The sequence below is a fragment of the Balaenoptera ricei genome, chromosome 12, assembly GCF_028023285.1.
Source record: "Balaenoptera ricei isolate mBalRic1 chromosome 12, mBalRic1.hap2, whole genome shotgun sequence".
Classification (NCBI taxonomy): Eukaryota; Metazoa; Chordata; class Mammalia; order Artiodactyla; family Balaenopteridae; genus Balaenoptera; species Balaenoptera ricei.
Genome location: NC_082650.1, coordinates 93,270,114 through 93,287,119, shown reverse-complemented (window position 1 = coordinate 93,287,119; position 17,006 = coordinate 93,270,114). Strand labels below are relative to the sequence as shown.

Genomic DNA, 17,006 nt, shown 5'->3' with positions numbered 1-17,006 from the left:
GGCCTGCATGACGTTGCAGCAGCCTGAGGCACGCCGTGTGTTCTCCCGGGGAAGTTGTCCCTGGATCACAGGACCCTGGCAGTGGCGGGCTGCACAGGCTCCTGGGAGGGGAGGTGTGGAGAGTGACCTGTGCTCGCACACAGGCTTCTTGGTGGTGGCAGCAGCAGCCTTAGCATCTCATGCCCGTCTCTGGAGCTCGTTTAGGCGGCGCTCTGAATCCCCTCTCCTTGCGCACCAGGAAACAAAGAGGCAAGAAAAAGTCTCTTGCCTCTTCGGCAGCTGCAGACTTTTCCCGGACTCCCTCCCGGCTAGCCGTGGTGCACTAACCCCTTCAGGCTCTGTTCACGCCGCCAACCCCAGTCCTCTCCCTGCGATCCGACCGAAGCCCGAGCCTCAGCTCCCAGCCCCTGCCCGCCCCGGCGGCTGAGCAGACAAGCCTCTCGGGCTGGTGAGTGCTGCACGGCTCCGAGCCTCTGTGCGGGAATCTCTCCGCTTTGCCCTCCGCACCCCTGTGGCTGCGCTCTCCTCCATGACTCCGAAGCTCCCCCCCTCTGCCCCCCGCAGTCTCCGCCCGCGAAGGGGCTTCCTAGTGCGTGGAAACCTTTCCTCCTTCACGGCTCCCTCCCACTGGTGCAGGTCCCATCCCTATTCTTTTGTCTCTGTTATTTCTTTTTTCTTTTGCCCTACCCAGGTACATGGGGAGTTTCTTGCCTTTTGGGAGGTCTGAGGTCTTCCTCCAGCGTTCAGTAGGTGTTCTGTAGGGGTTGTTCCACATGTAGATGTATTTCTGATGTATTTGTGGGGAGGAAGGTGGTCTCCGCATCTTACTCTTCCGCCATCTTGAAGCTCCTCTATCCGAAGAATTTTTAATGAAAGGATTAACATTCAACTTTAAAGAGTGTGCATGCATGCATATGTGTGCTCTAAAAGCCTTTGTGAATGACTATATTTTTGTGTGGAAATGGAGAAGATGCCCATGTTTTGGGATCCTGGTGGACTGTGCAGTCTAGTTCCTATGTTAAGAGCCTAAAGTAAAAGATGACTCCTCTTGTTCCTCTCCTAATCTCCTGCTCAGGCAGTGGGTTAGAATATGGTGGAGGTTTTGCCAATTAGACAATTTCAAAATATTTGATGGGACTCTGCATCTTGAGCAAGTGACTCAGAACGTGGTGGCTGTGTGAGCCCCTGTTCAGTGAAGGTGTGTCTCAGTCTGTTCTCAGGTGAGCCCTCACTTCCTGTTGACTGGCTCTCCAGAGCATCCTTCAGAGTGCCTTTTCCCACCAGGTTTCACTGGCTTCCCCCAATTCTATTAGCCCTAGATATCCATCCAGTAAACTTCCTTTTCTATTATATGACTATGTAAATTCTCTGAGGAATGACTACAAGGCCTGTGGTAGGCAGAATAGTGGTCCCCCGAAGATGTCCATATCCTAACTCCTAGAATCTCTGCAAATGTTATTTTATGTGGCAAAGGGGCATTAAGGATGTAGTTGTAATTAAAATAGCTAATCAGTCAATGTTGAGATACAGAGATGATCCTGGATTATCCCAGGGGAATCTGTGTAATCACAAGCGTTCTTAAATGTAGAAAAAGGAAATGGAAAAGTAGATCAAGTGACGTGATATGAAAAAGGTTGGACCCACCATTGTTTGCTTTGAAGGTAGAATAAAGGAGGCCATGAGCCAAGGAAAGCAGAAAGCATCTGGAAGTCAGAAGGCAAGGTACAAATTCTTCTCTGGAGCCTCCAGAAAGGAACACGGCCCTGCCTGCACCTCAATTTTAACCTGCTGAGAACTGTGTCAGACTTCTGATCTACAGACCTTTAAGATAGTACACTTGTGTTGCTGAAGTCACTAGGTTGTGATAATTAGCTATGGAAGCAACAGAAAACAAATATAGGTCCTCAGGCAGACATTGCTGGGGACAGGGGTGATGCTGAGCTGAGATTATGTAGCTTTAAAGAGGTAAGTAGTGAATGGTAGCTGACCTGCGTGTCAGGCTTGTCTTCCTTTCCTTGCATCCTCCCAACCCACACTCCATGCTCGCAACCACTTGACAAGTTAAAGACAAAAATGTGATCCTCACACCACCTCTAATGACTAACTCCATGTGTGGTACTAATGTATAGGTGTTCAACTAAGGATTTTTTAATTGGATGTGTTGAATTGTAAGGGAATAAAAGGATGTTATTTAAGTCAATACAGGAGACAAATAAAATAAATGTCATCCTTTTTTGATGGACACAGGGGTATATGTTTTCCTCCTCTTCCTAGATGGAAATTTCTAGATTATTACCAATGTAAGTAGAGAGATTGATAGACATGTAGTTTTTATAGTTATTAGCACCAGGATGAGGAGGGAGCTGTCATTTTCTACCAGCTGAGCATGGTACTCATGGTGGAGAACGGAAGCAACTGGTGGTGAGAGGGCAGGGAAGATGGGGGCCTGCCCTTGCCCGTGCTCCAGAAACAGAACCCTCTGTCTCTGCCCACAGGTGGTCTTGTCTCCTGTCAGCCTCTGCCCTTGACTTCAATCCCCATTCACTCTCAACTTAACATCTTAATATTTCAGCGGTTGCCATTTACTGATAAATATGCAGCGTTGCCCTCTGCTTTTAAAGATAGATTTTCAGACAGGAATGTTATGTTTGAAAAGGCCACCACCCATTTCTTGGCCCTTCTCTTATGATGCAGACCATCAGTCCTCTGGCAGGGAGATAGATCATTGTTATTAGATGCTGACTATCTCTGCCTTCTTGGCTCTGGAACATCTGACATTCAGCAACCTGACTATAGTTAACAAATAGATTCAGACCACTCTAATATGCTTTAAAATATGTTCCGATTATGGTAAAAACAAAGCAGACATTCAGGCAGTCTTTTTCTAAAAAAAACCAAACAAGACGAAACACCTAGTAAAACCTCTCATTTTTATTTCTACGTTTGCAATTTACTCAGTGCAGCTGACCTTTAAGCATATATGGAACATGCAGAGACAAGATATCAAATAAATGATTCCTTGGTTTTAATGTATGGCATTTAAACACTCCTTATTACACTATTTATAAAACTGTTTTATAGAACACTAAAAAGTGTGGGACTGTTTAAAAATGTTAATCCTATAATTAATAGTCAGAGGCACTCGCTTTCCTGCAGCACAAAGCGCTGATATTCTAAATCTGTCACTCTGAACTTTACAGTAGGGGACAGCCATCTGCCTGCACACAGCCATCTAAAACAAAGCAAAAATACAGGCTCCTCTGTCTCCCCTGGTGAGATGCAGGATCATTATGACAAAGTAGGCAACAAGGTTCAGCTAATATGAATTAAGATAACATGTGTTGAGAAAGAAAAGGAACATATTAAATCAAACTGAATCTATAAGTCAATGTTATTAGGTGATTAGATATGGATGATTTGATAAAGTAGAACCCATGATGTAATGCCAAGTACATGGGAAATATGTGTATGGGTGAATTAGTACTGAGTCCTACAGCCCTGCAAACCCTTTCTCTGTGTTGCTGAATCTAATGCGATTTTAGTTAAAGCTCATACTTAACTGGCACGTCCATTTTGCTGTGAAAAATCAAGGTTGTTAAAATAAAATAATTTAACATTCTCTTACAGGTTGAGCGTATTCATTGGAAGGAAAAAGGAACAAGGCTATCAAGAAAAATCAGTTTTGAAAATATCTTTACATGTAGATGCCTCTGCAATTATATATTTTTTCAAAGAGTCATGTTCTTTCATCATCTATGTCTAGATTTTTTCTGAAATTCAAATATTCTTAATCTACTTTCTACATTTTAGTTTTACTGAAATCATTATGGAAAAATATTACCACTCAGATACAATTCTTTTCAGATCACCCAATATGCTTCTCAGCTTAATTTTAAGTGGGTCATGAAAAATTATTAGATTAACATTAACTTCTTTGTTTTTCTGATTTTGAAATTTGATTTTTTAAAGAAAACTCTCTTTTCCCTAACGTAAAGATACATTTTTATAAACATGAAAGAGTGAGAAAAATTAGAAATTCCATGTCCTGTTAAATTTGATTTTCTAACGAGTGTAGCAATAGAGCACGGTGGTTAAATGTGAATTGTGGAGTCTGCTGAGATGGTTTCTAATCCCATCTCCGCCATGTGCAAGCTGTGCGACCTGAAGGGAGTAATTTAACAGCTAGAGGCCTTCGATTTCTCATTTGTAAAAGGGGGTCATTTAGAGAGCTGACTTCAGCTGGATTACTCTGAGGGTTAAGTGAAATAAGATGCATGAAGCACCCAGTACAGTGTCTGGTCAATCAGAACTCCTCACAATGACAGTATGCAAGTTTCATTCCTAAAGAAGAAGTTCGGATGGTTTAGATGTTGAATGTACTCAATAAGGGACTCATTTAAGCAATCATTTTCATAGCAATCTGTCTGTAAATTCTAAGCATTTTAATACTGACAACAATTCTCAGAAATTATATATTATAGGATCATATGGTAGCTCTCCTGGGTATATATCCAGAGAAAACCATAATTCGAAAAGACACATGCACCCCAATGTTCATTGCAGCACTATTTACAGTAGTCAAGACATGGAAGCAACATAAATGTGCATCAACAGAGGAATGGATAAAGAAGATGTGGTACATATATGTGATGGAATATTACTAAGCATAAAAAAGAACAAAAGGATGCCATTTGCAGCAACATGGATGGACCTAGAGATTATCATACTAAGTGAAGTAAGTCAGACAGAGAATGACAAGTATGATATGTTATCACTTATATGTGGAAACTAAAAAAATATATGATACAAATGAACTTATTTACAAAACAGAAACAGACTCAAAGACATAGGAAACAAACTTATGGTTAACAAAGGGGAGAGGTTGGGGGGGGAGAGATAAATTAAGAATTTGGGAATAGCATATACACACTACTATCTATAAAACAGATAAACAACAAGGACCTACTGTATAGCACAGGGAACTATATTCAATATTTTGTAATAACCTATATGGGAAAAGAATCTTAAAATATATATATATATATATATATACATATATATATATACATATATATATATATATATGTATATATATAAACTGAATCACTTTGCTGTACACCTGAAACTAAGACATTGTAAATCAATTATACTTCAATAAATAAAGTTATATGATATATATATATAGAGAGACAGAGAGACAGAGAGACAGAGACAGAGACAGAGAGAGAGAGATTTAGAGACTGTGTATCCAAAGCAAGATTTTTTAGCAGGTAGTTGACATACTTTGACGCTGACATACGATACTATTTATTGAAATCTACACTTAGAAATGGTGCATCTGGCCAACCTGGAGAATGCTATATATAAAAAGCCTCGTCATGGTACCACATTCCTGAATCATGGGCCTTAGGCAATAGTCATCATCTGTGATCTGGATTCTAAGATGCATGCTAGTATGACTTATATTTAGAGCGTTAGATTGAGAACACAGACCTGTTCTTGGCTTTCTTCATGACTGAAAGAAGAAAGATACTTAACATGAATTTAGGTGGTAAATGGTTAAAAATAAATATGTATATAAGGAACAGTGATTTACAGTATAGCACAGGAAGTTATACACAATATCTTATAATAACCTATAATGGAGTATAATCTGCAAAAAAAATGGAATCACTATGCTGTACACCTAAAACCAACACAATACTATAAATGAACTATACTTCAAGAAAAAAAAAGAGTTGAACAAGGGAAAACGTATAACTTCTACAATTAGAAATAATATTCTCAATTCTAAAAATGCACACCTCATCACAGTCTAAGTTTTATACTGAAATATTTCCCCAACAGGCAAGAACAACAACAAAATCACATGTAATACTATGATATCTAATAATCTAAAGAGTCCTACTGCATGAATTTTGTTCAGTGCATCATACACCTCAGATATAACTGACTTAAAGTTTCTTTAAAAAAAAACAATTGTCTCATTGGTAATGATTATTTGTTCACATTTTCTGACTACTTTACACTTAGAAATAAATATTCTGTGGTAGATTATCTGGTTTTAGCACCATGTTATCATACAATTTATTAGTTTTAAAAATACTGCAAAATCAACAGGAAAAACAGTTAAAATATAGAAGGTAGAAAGCGCTTAATAATGTTAGAAAAAATGAAATATTCCTAAAAGTGAATATAGAGCTGAGTTCCCCACTTCTTTTCCTGAGGTCAGTGTCCTACATTCTGCCACCCAAACACCAAACAAACCTCAGTCAATCCTGGGCTTTAACTCCAGGTAAACCCAGGTTTCTCTTTTTCTGGAGGAAAGTATGGGTCACTGTGTGAGGTGTTAAAGCCACAGAGTGAGGAGTCCGAGGAGGGGACTGAGGCTCAGTGGAAAGACTTGTGGTTTGGTCCGTATGGGGGGCAAGGGACACACTCCGTAACTGAGGACCCCGGTTTTCACAACATCAAGTTCACCACTGTCAGTAAATTCGGATTGAAAAAAAAATTAAAATATCAGAGTATATTTTAAGAAAGGTAAGGAGGGTATTTTGCTAAGGCTTTACCTACCATGAAATTAAAGAAAGAAAAATCCCTCTCAGTTCTACATGTGGATCTAAAAGATCTTTACCATCCAAATTATGTCCCTAGACGTCCACTCACGGTATGTAATACCAATGGTCTCAGAAGGCAGCAAAAGATGCATGTCTCATGGTATTTTGCAGACATATAAAATATTCACTCAAAAATCAAGCAATAGTGATGTGTCTTCAAAACCATTTTACAGTTTAAAAATAGACTTTAAGGACACGTTTTTACAATGAACATGAAAATAGACCATGTTTCCATTTCTGTGCTTTAGACTGTGCTTCCTTGCTTCCTTGGCTAAACAGCAAAGCATTTATAGCAGTCACACAAGATTGTTTGGGAAGGAGAGCTGAATAACACATATGTATACCTTTGAATTCTCTTTTGGACGTCCCACATTTTGGTATTTTAAAAAGGAGTTATTTAACACAGTCTCGGAGAAGCAGTGAAATTCTCTGCCATCTGAAGCATCACCCAGTAGTAATCCCTACCCCTCCCCCAATTTAGAACTAGTGGTGAATTTTACATAGAAAAGAATGACACTCTCCAGGCTTAGTGCAGGGACAGGCCAGCTGCTCAGGACCTAATGCGTCAGTCATCTGCCCCCGGGGCATTTCTGGCTGTCTTGCCCAGCACTGCTTTAATTAACTGAGACACTCTTAGGAGGCCATTAGATGTTGACAAAAGAGGAATTTTCTTTTCATTCATCGATAGCTTCATTAATGCTAAAACCATATTCTTAAGCATCAGAAAAATAATGTGCTCTTCTTAAACACCACAATAACTTCAATATGGGGATCTGCTTTTGAAATATAAAAAAGCGATTTGATTAACAATTAAGCAATAAAAATAATGTTAATTAGAACTTAATTGTTTCTATGGTGACGAAGGATGGATGCGCCATAACTTTAAAGAAACTCCCTAAACAACACTACATGTGAATTTTAACTCCTATGTTGTGTGGCGATTGCAAATATACTCTGAATGGCAGTTCTAATGAAAAAAAATATATATTGTTGGCTCTGCAATACTGAACTGAAAATGTTCTATCAGAATGCATTTTTAAATACAATTATACAGATGTTTCTTGTTTGTGCTAATAGCCATCAATGTGTTTATGATAGGTTTCTATTGTTTTCCACCCTCTGGAGAAGTTTTAAAAAGGAAATACAGGAGGACAGTGGAGATTGGTTACCTCGTTCACAGAACCGGCCGGTGAAATGGAGCGGACAGTCGCACTGGAAGGAGAAGACGCCCCCCGGGAGGAGGACGGTGCGGCAGGTGCCCCCGTGGTGACACACGCGCCCCTGGCACGTGGCCGGCGCCGCGCGGGGGACGAGCGAGGCCCCCGGGGAGCCGGCCCCTCCCGCGGCCCCAGGAGGAGCGACAGACGCGGACGTTGCTGGCGGCGTAGAATCCTGGGATCTAGATTTATAAACAGATCAGAAAAAAAGTAGTATAAGTAAAAGAGCCAGGACCTTAAATATAAATAACAGAAACTTTGGTTTAAAATAAGAGGGAGATAAAACCAATAGTCATCCAAGGTTCAGCTGAGGGCACATAGAATTGTCACGTTTGTTCTACAATTGTAGGATTTATAAATATTGTAAACGGGACCGTGGGGGAATAGTGGAGTCAATCTACTTGTTTCTTCTGAGAAGCCGTATTAATGTCCTCAAAGTCCTGAGAAACCTGAATGCATCAGCCTGCACAAGACTGAGAGTCAGTTCTCTAACGTAAAATAATTCAGATTTGGGCTAAACTTAGTTCTACTTCAGCTCTTCTAAACCGTGTAAGCCTAAGATGAAGAATTTAGACCATGTGACATTTTAGTGGTAAAACTGCTTGAACTTGAATTATTTCTAGGTTGATTGCTAGCAATATGTATTTTTCAAAGTCACTTGCATTCATTTTAGGAGTTAACCAAGAGATATGTTACAAATGACTCTCTCATTTTTTTCACCAATTTTACTGCCAGTTTAATTTTTTCGTCCCTAAAAACTAATGAACAAAAACCAATTTCCTTTGAATTACTGTAAATTGAAATTCCTTACTTTTATATTCAAAGCCTCTTGATAATAGAATTCCTCTCTGCTTTCCAGCCTGTTTTATCATGATTCCTGATAAGTACCTTAACTTCTCTCAAACCAAATGAGATTACTATTCCTTAAAGACCCGGGCTTTCCTAATTTTTGAAGTTTGTTCAAACCACTTTCTAGGCATTGTTGTTCCTCTATTCCTGTGTATATTTCATCTAAAGTGCCAAGTCAAGACTCCATCATTTCCTCAACATAGCCTTGTTGGTTGCTCTTAGCCCACCAAGGTGAAATTGATGTTTCTCGCCTTTCTACAATTCCATGACGTCATTGTACCACTGCTAGAATATTTCCCACCTGCTTGTAGTATTATTATTTTATGTACATATTTCTACTAGGTTGTATGTACACCAGTCACTATTTTTTCCATCTTTCTTCCACACACAGATTCCTCATTTTGTCAGAATTCCCTATTCTTAGTAGAGACTTTATTAAGTATTTGTTGAATTAATGTCTTCACTGTTCTCCTGAGTGTTTTGTGTTGTTTGAGAAGCAGTGCTTTTGAATTTTTTTTAACTTTTTATTTTATATTATAGTTGATTAACGATGTGTTACCTTCAGTTGTACAACAAAGTGATTCAGTTATCCATATACATGTATCTATTCTTTTTCAAATTGAAATTTTCACTTCACAAAATCATTAAGAGAGTTATCTTTTAAATGTAAAAAATCTTGCTGCAATAAAAATAATCAACAATTTAACTGAGTAAATCTTTATTTTGTACATTGTTATAAAGATAAAATCTTGGTAAAAGAACTCATTTCAAAAATATTGTCTGAGTGACAATTAGAGACAGTTATTTTTGTGTCTACTTTGTACTCATATGTCAACTTACCGGAATAAAAAGCTGAGGAAAGTGAAATAGATGATTCATAAAAACATTTTACCCAAATAATGTTAATGTGCAGGTCAGTTTCTTTTGTTTTACAGTCCTTTTACAACCTGAAATTCTTCTTTATGTTGTTTATCATAGTTTGTAACTGTGAAGAAAAGAACATGTTGACCCTGTTCCAGTTCTACAAGGATCAAGCCATTCACCACTGCAGTTGCCCACTGACACTGTCCCCTTCAGGGAATTCAGGATGGATAAAACAGGAAGCATTCTGTGCTTTGGATACTGTCCCTAGGTAGTTAGGATGCACATCTAAGGAAAGATTTCAGTGAGCCTGGATACTTACATCTTCCCATACACAGAAAAGCACTAAAATCATTAATCTGAGGTGTCTGTTCTTTGTAAGTAGCAGTGATCTTCTGATGTTTGACTATATATTTTTTTCCCAGTGAAAAATACATATATGTCTTGGCTCCCCCCTTACATCTTTGAACAGTTTCTCAGAGCTTGCTGAGAGTCTGCCTCCCAGGCTGTAGTCCTCAGTAAGACACTGAAAGCTCAACTCACAGCTCTTACGCTGTGCATTTTTTTAATGTGACATAACCATATTTTAATTTTTATAGTTGTGAAGCCTGACTCTCTTCTCTCTGCTCTGGACTGCAATCTGCTCTTTTCTTCATCATATCCCTAACAACAATGCTTGTTCCCAAGTTACCTCTCCAATAAATATTTTATAAATGAATTTGAATCATTTTTGTAAATATGCAATGTACCACTCCACTCACAAGAAAAATAGCAAGTAAAAATAATTTGGTTATCTTTGGGTCAATTCATAACTCCATTACATAGCTCTTTAGTTTTATAGATAATATAAATTCTAAGAGCTTTGATGTAACTTTACAATCAACTTTCTCTGATTTAATTCTATTGGATTAGTGTAGTTCTCCCCATTTGTACTCGCAATATGTTTGTCCTTATAAGGTAACTTCCGTCAAGTTAAATGGCAATGCTAATTTGAATTACATGGGATTTATTAATCAGCATTTCTTGTTTTAATTTAATTTTTAGTTTTAGTGTTTCTGAATAATTTCACCATTTTCTCTAACTCTTGCTGTGGACTTCATGAACTGCAGTCAATCACATTTTTCTCAGGAATAAATTAGACTGAATTAAATGTCACTAGTTCTTTCTCCTACTGTAGCTGCTCAGGGAGCACATGTCTCACCTGAAAAAATCAATGTGTTGCACATTTCAGTTGCTAACTGATTACACAAAAGTAATTACTATCAATTGATCCATCAATTAAAATGTCAGAATCATAAATCAAAATTTGAAAACTGCATTAACCAGTTGCATTTTATCTTATTATGATCAAATTTTATATCTGATATATTATTCTTAATAGTCCTTGACTTTCAGTATTTTTTCACTAGTTATAAATTATGCCATGAATTTACTTATTTTAGAATTTAGAATTAAAATAAATAAAATTTATTCAATTTATTATATATTTTAAAAGAAACAAAATATTTGCTCTGGTTGTTAAATTTTAACTTACTTTTACAGAAAAGGTTAAAAATATAAAGTACGTGTGGATGTTTATTAAGCACAACCTGATGACAGTCATATTAATATAATTAGCAATGTAAAAAAGGAGCACTAAAATTATAGTTCTTTTTAATTCTAAAAATCATGAATGTATGAGAGCTCAGAACTAAATCAAGGCTCAGAGTTTTCAAAATTATTTTTAAAATAAACAGTACTGTAAAGATTGAACTTCTTTGTCTTTCTTAACTAAATACTTGATTTACTATAAGTCCAAAATAATAAGCCTGAAGAATCTGCTTGATTGCCTCTTGGATAACTTCGGACAAAAGTACAGTGATGAACCAGTCACTGTTATAACAAGTAGTAAGCGCTCAAGAGTCTTTTTCTGTATGAATTAATGATTAAATAAGATATGCTAATTTTGTTCAAAATCAAGCCTGGTCCTTAGAGGAAGACACCTTGATGTGACAGTGATTTCTAATCTCAGGGGCAGGGGTGGGGGGAGCTCTCAGTGGAGGAGAGGACGCTCCACTCTTTGCCCCTTTCCTCCAGGGGCTCTACGGAATCCCCTGAGGCAGGCAGCAGCTCGAGGGGTTTGCTTCTTGTCAGCAGACACTTGTCTGGCCTGTTTCTTAGAAGGAGGAATGGGCTTGCTCACAAGTGTAAATCCTGGAAGACCCGCTCACAAGTAGAAGAGAATCTTTAAAATCATGATGAAGTATTCAAAGAAAGAAACTGAGCTAGAGAAATTTTGACCTTGTGGCTATTAACAGTGAAAGGGAAGAAAAGTTTTCAAATCATTACAGATTTTTAAAAGCAGTAAAATAAATGTGTTATAACCTAGGCAACAAAAAACCTGATTTACAAATAATATGTATAGATACTTTTTTTTTTTTTACAAAAGTGAGAATTATAGTATAAACACTCATATTCCAGTCTGCTTTGTCTTTTCACTACTAGAATATTCTGCTCTTTATTTTTTCACCTAAAAATTATGCTTAGCAGGCTGCACTGTCAGTGAATACAATTCTTGATTTTCCTTTTAAAAGCTGCAAAGTGTTATATTGTTTGGATATACACCACTGATTCTATCAGTTTGGAGTTAATATATTTAAACTATTTCAGGTTTTTCCCCCTGTTATCCAGATCATAAATTAATGTTAATAGCTATATCAAGATATAATTTACAAACTAGAATGCACCCATTTAAAATGCAAGTTTTAGGGGATCCAGAGCTGTGCAACTATCACCACAGTATAATTTTATATTTTGTCATTCCCCAAAGAAATCCCATATCCATCAGAGCCACCTTTAGCCTACTTTCTGTCTCTATAGATTTGTCAATTTTGGACATCATATAAATGGAATCACATAATATGTGGTCTTTTGTGCTGGGCTTCATCACTTACCATAGTGTTTTTAAGGTTCATCCATGTTTTTGCATGTAAAAGAACTTTATTCCCTTTTATTATTGACATTTTATTTATCCATTCATTAATTGATCATCATTTTGGGCTGTTTTTACTTTTGCCTGCTATGAACAAGGCTACTATGAACATTCATGTCCAAGTTATTGTCTGCATTTTCTTGGGTAAACACCTAGCAGTAGAATTGCTTGATTGTATATCCCATGTTTAACATTCTGAGCAACAGCTGAACTATTTTCCAAAGAAACAGCACCACTTTCCATTCCTACCAGCAAAATATGAGAATTCTAATTTCACCACATCCTCACTGGATCATATATTCTTAGAAGAGTTATGTGCATTTAATTTTGTATGTATATAACACAGATATATATTTATTTACATTAACACTTAGTGAACTGTAATTATTTATTCCAAAGTGTAGCTTCATTTCCCTCAACTATTCTCTTTGTAGTCTTTTTAAAGCCCTTTTTATTTTTTTAAAAGGTTACTATTTATTTATTTATTTATTTGTTTGTTTGTTTATGGCCACGCTGCGTGGCTTGCAGGATACTAGTTCCCCAACCAGGAATTGAACCCAGGGCCCCAGCAGTGGAAGCGTTGAGTCCTAACCACTGGACTGCCAAGGAATTCCCTATAGTCCTTTTAAAAAGTAGTTTTCTGAACAGGCTTAACTAATATCTCTTACTTTATCCTGGATCACACCTGGGCAGACCAGGTAAGCAGTACTCCCTTTGAGAGTAAGATACTGAAAAAGTTACTCAAAGTGCTTACTCAATCTTTCTATACATCCATTTCTCTGCTTATGTATTATCAAAATTCACATGCTTGTATTTACTATGCCCATATCTATATGTATATATGTATATGTATATCTATATCTACCTCTATACCTATATCTGTTGAGTTTCTTAGTGATTAGGACTTTGATTCCCAGGCAGATAACCAAGAATACTTAGTGATTTTTTTTTTTTTAATAAGATATGTGAGGTACATCCTTAACTTTTTTTTTTTTTTTAATTTTATTTATTTATTTATTTATGGCTGTGTTGGGTCTTCGTTTCTGTGCTAGGGCTTTCTCTAGTTGCGGCAAGTGGGGGCCACTCTTCATCGCGGTGCGCGGGCCTCTCACTGTCGCGGCCTCTCTTGTTGCGGAGCACAGGCTCCAGACGCGCAGGCTCAGTAATTGTGGCTCACGGGCCTAGTTGCTCCGCGGCATGTGGGATCTTCCCAGACCAGGGCTCGAATCCGTGTTCCCTGCATTGGCAGGCAGATTCTCAACCACTGCGCCACCAGGGAAGCCCCCTTAGTGATTTTTTTTTTTTTTTTTTTTCTTAGTGATGTTTTTAATGGTGGTGGCTAATAGGAAGAAATCCAAAGAAGAATTTAATTCCTACTTTAACTCTCAAAATCATGAGAACACCATAATTTCAAATAGATTTTTTAACATAAAATAGAGCCCTATTGAAATATGGCTTCAAAGTTTTATTTAAATTATCATTTTTCACTAGCTCTAAAATTTATGTTGTTTTTAGTTTGATTTAATAAATTTTAAAATAATTTTATCTGAGTGCAAAACAACACAAAAAATGTTTGCTGTTTAAAATGTATTTAATTGGCATAATTATATTTAAAAAGGAAATATGTGAAATTACTGTTATTACATGTAAAAATCTCATTTACCACTCAAAATAAGAATTAGATATCAGAGCAACAAATTATACATGGAAAAATCAATCTAAACAAACATAACCCCAAGCTTTACTCTTTCTTTAACGTTATGCAATAGAACAAGAATTATATCCTAATAATTAATTGAATAAAATTTAACATTTTAAGACAAGTTAATTCACTATTAACATAATAGTGTAATTTAAATAGGTCTTGTTTTCACATTGTCTAATTTTTCTCACTAAAAGAATTCATTTCTCGTTCTCACAATCTTCTATTCTTTAGCTTTTACATATTCATAGTTAGGGTTCTTGAGACCAGTCATTCTTACATAATGATGTTCACAGCATCATCATGAGTTACGCAAAAACTTTACTCCAGGGTATTCCAAACCGCAGTTTCTCAGTATCTACAGTGGATATTTTTGAAAAGCTGGACTCCCCTTGATAAATTCTGATTCTCGCTTCTCATGCCAGCCCTACTGAGGGTTGTTCTTGATCACAGAGTACATGCAGGATCTGATTCCAGAGCCCAAAGCTGGATGAGACTTAGAAGAATGCTTTCTCCCTATGTGGAAATTCAGAGTCATCAAAATCCTGAATTTCTTTTTTTTTCTTTCCTTCCATATCTCAAATTCTACTCTTCCTTTTTATTTAACTAATAAAATAGCTTCTTTACCTTTTGTTAGTTTTATGATCATATTTCTTTGTCAGTACCTCTGACTTTAGTTCCTATTTTTTCTAATCCATCCTTCTCACTGTTCTTGTTCTTATTACTCCCATGCCAAAGATTATCCTAATTGAAAGTGTATATTCTTCTATGATTTGGTTCCATTTACCTTTCAGTTTTATCTGTTTGCAATGCCTTAATATATGTCCAATGTATGTTCTAAACACATTCTAGTGTAATTTTTTCAGTATTCCATGATTTATGCTTTTCATATAGCTTAGGATTTCCCTGAAGTACACTTTTACCTTATTTCTTCCTTAGGACACAGTTCCAAAATTATTGTCTTAGAATTACTTTGGTTCTTCCCTAGACTAAATTTCAACAACATTATACACATATCTACCTAAAGAAATAACACCAAATAACTAGTGTCACAAAAGGTACATAAAGTGAGCATTTTCATTCATATTCTCCTCCAGACCCAATGCCAATCTGAACCCAAGAGGCAATTAATCTGTGTTCCATTTTGTACAAATACATATCCAGTTATATGGACTTATAATTTAGTTTTCTTTCTTTATCAGATTTTAAACAAGTGAAATTGTATTAGTAAGGGTAGTGCTAGCTCCTGTAATGGATACACCTTGAAATTTTGGTAGCCTAGCAACACAGAAGCTTATTTCTTGTTCATACAAAGTTCAGTCAGCAAAGGTAGAAGCAGGAGTTCTGTTCCCTGCGGCCGTTCAGTGATGTTCAGGGTGACATAAGCTTCACAATTCTCAGCCTATGGTTTTAAGGTAGCCTTCAGTGTCAAGTGCAAATACCCAAATATCAATCAGGATAAACAAGGGGGGAAGAGGGAGCACGGAGAATCTTACACCATTTCACTCTACCCATAGGCCAGGACTTGGTCACCCACTGCAAGGGAACATGGGGAAAAAAAATCTAGCCACGTACCCAGGAAGGCAGAAAAACTAGCTTGGTGAATCTAGCCAGCTTCTGCCATGAATATCATGTATAAATACTGTTATTAAATAAAATTATAGCAAAAAAAGACTTGCAATTTTTTCTTCACTTTCAGTTACAAAATATCTTGGTGATCTTTTATTGTCATTACACATAGATAAAGCTTAGACATTTTAATAGGAGAAGTTCTTAGTGTAAATGTATTTAAACATTTCCCTATTGATAAACATTTGTCAGTATATTTTCAATATATTTTTTTCAAATTATAAATACTGCAGTGAATTCACTGTACAAATATCTTGTGAACACTTCTGAATATACTTGAAGAAAAAATATCTAGAGGTGAAACTTGTTGGGTCAAATAAATATGCCAAATTTGTACTTTAATATATATGTTAGTAAAGCCTGTACAAAATTAAGCTCCTCAATAGTTTTGGATTGTTACTTTCCTCAATCCCTCATTAAAATTAAATCGTGATTAAATGTCATTAAATATTATCATTAAAATTAAATATTATTAATTTAATTGGTTATATATCTGATAAAAGAGAATTATCATTTATCACTGTTGTTTCATCTTCTTTAACAATTTTTAATCTATTATTTGTCATTTACATTTTATCTATTTTAAATCACTAAGATACGTACTTTCCTTACTTTTTTCAGATTGTTTTTACTTAACAATTTATAGGAGATAATTATATATGATAGATAATGATCCATTTTATGTCTTTTCAAATAAGATTTCCAGGTCTTTCTGAGCATTTTGTCATGTTTTCCTGTTGTTCTTGTTGAACATTAAACTCCAGTTCTTCTTTAGTAGGAAACTTGTCTTTCTTCTCCAAATTCTTTTAGGAAATTCCCTTTGTCTTTGTTGGCTGATGGTTTTTCACTGTGTTGTATTGTGGATAGAATTATTTTCATTCATCTAGCTTAGTTTTTTTCCAGTGGTCTTTTCTATTTGAAGGACTTCCATTTTTTTATCTGTTCTGGAAAAATTATAGCTTTCCCACATTCACTCTATATGATCCTGTTAAAACATTTTTTACATAAAACAAAATTTCCTCACTTTATCCTTCATATTCTCAGCTCTTTTTGCATCTCCCTCTCTCCTGAGTCATAGTAATTTCTTCAGATATATTATGCTGTTCATTAATTCTCTTTACTGCTCTAGTTGCTGTTTAACTTGTCCATTTTTAAAATTT

At 36.3% G+C, this 17,006-nt stretch overlaps 1 protein-coding gene across 1 annotated transcript in view; it reads right to left on the bottom strand.

The window, feature by feature from the left end:
* EYS (eyes shut homolog) overlaps nucleotides 1-17,006 on the bottom strand; it is a 1,726,005-nt gene that overhangs the window by 506,443 nt on the left and 1,202,556 nt on the right. The window contains exon 29 of the mRNA XM_059941649.1: nucleotides 7,787-8,016. Within this exon, the coding sequence (XP_059797632.1) occupies nucleotides 7,787-8,016 (230 nt within the window). The remainder of the gene's footprint in view (nucleotides 1-7,786; nucleotides 8,017-17,006) is intronic.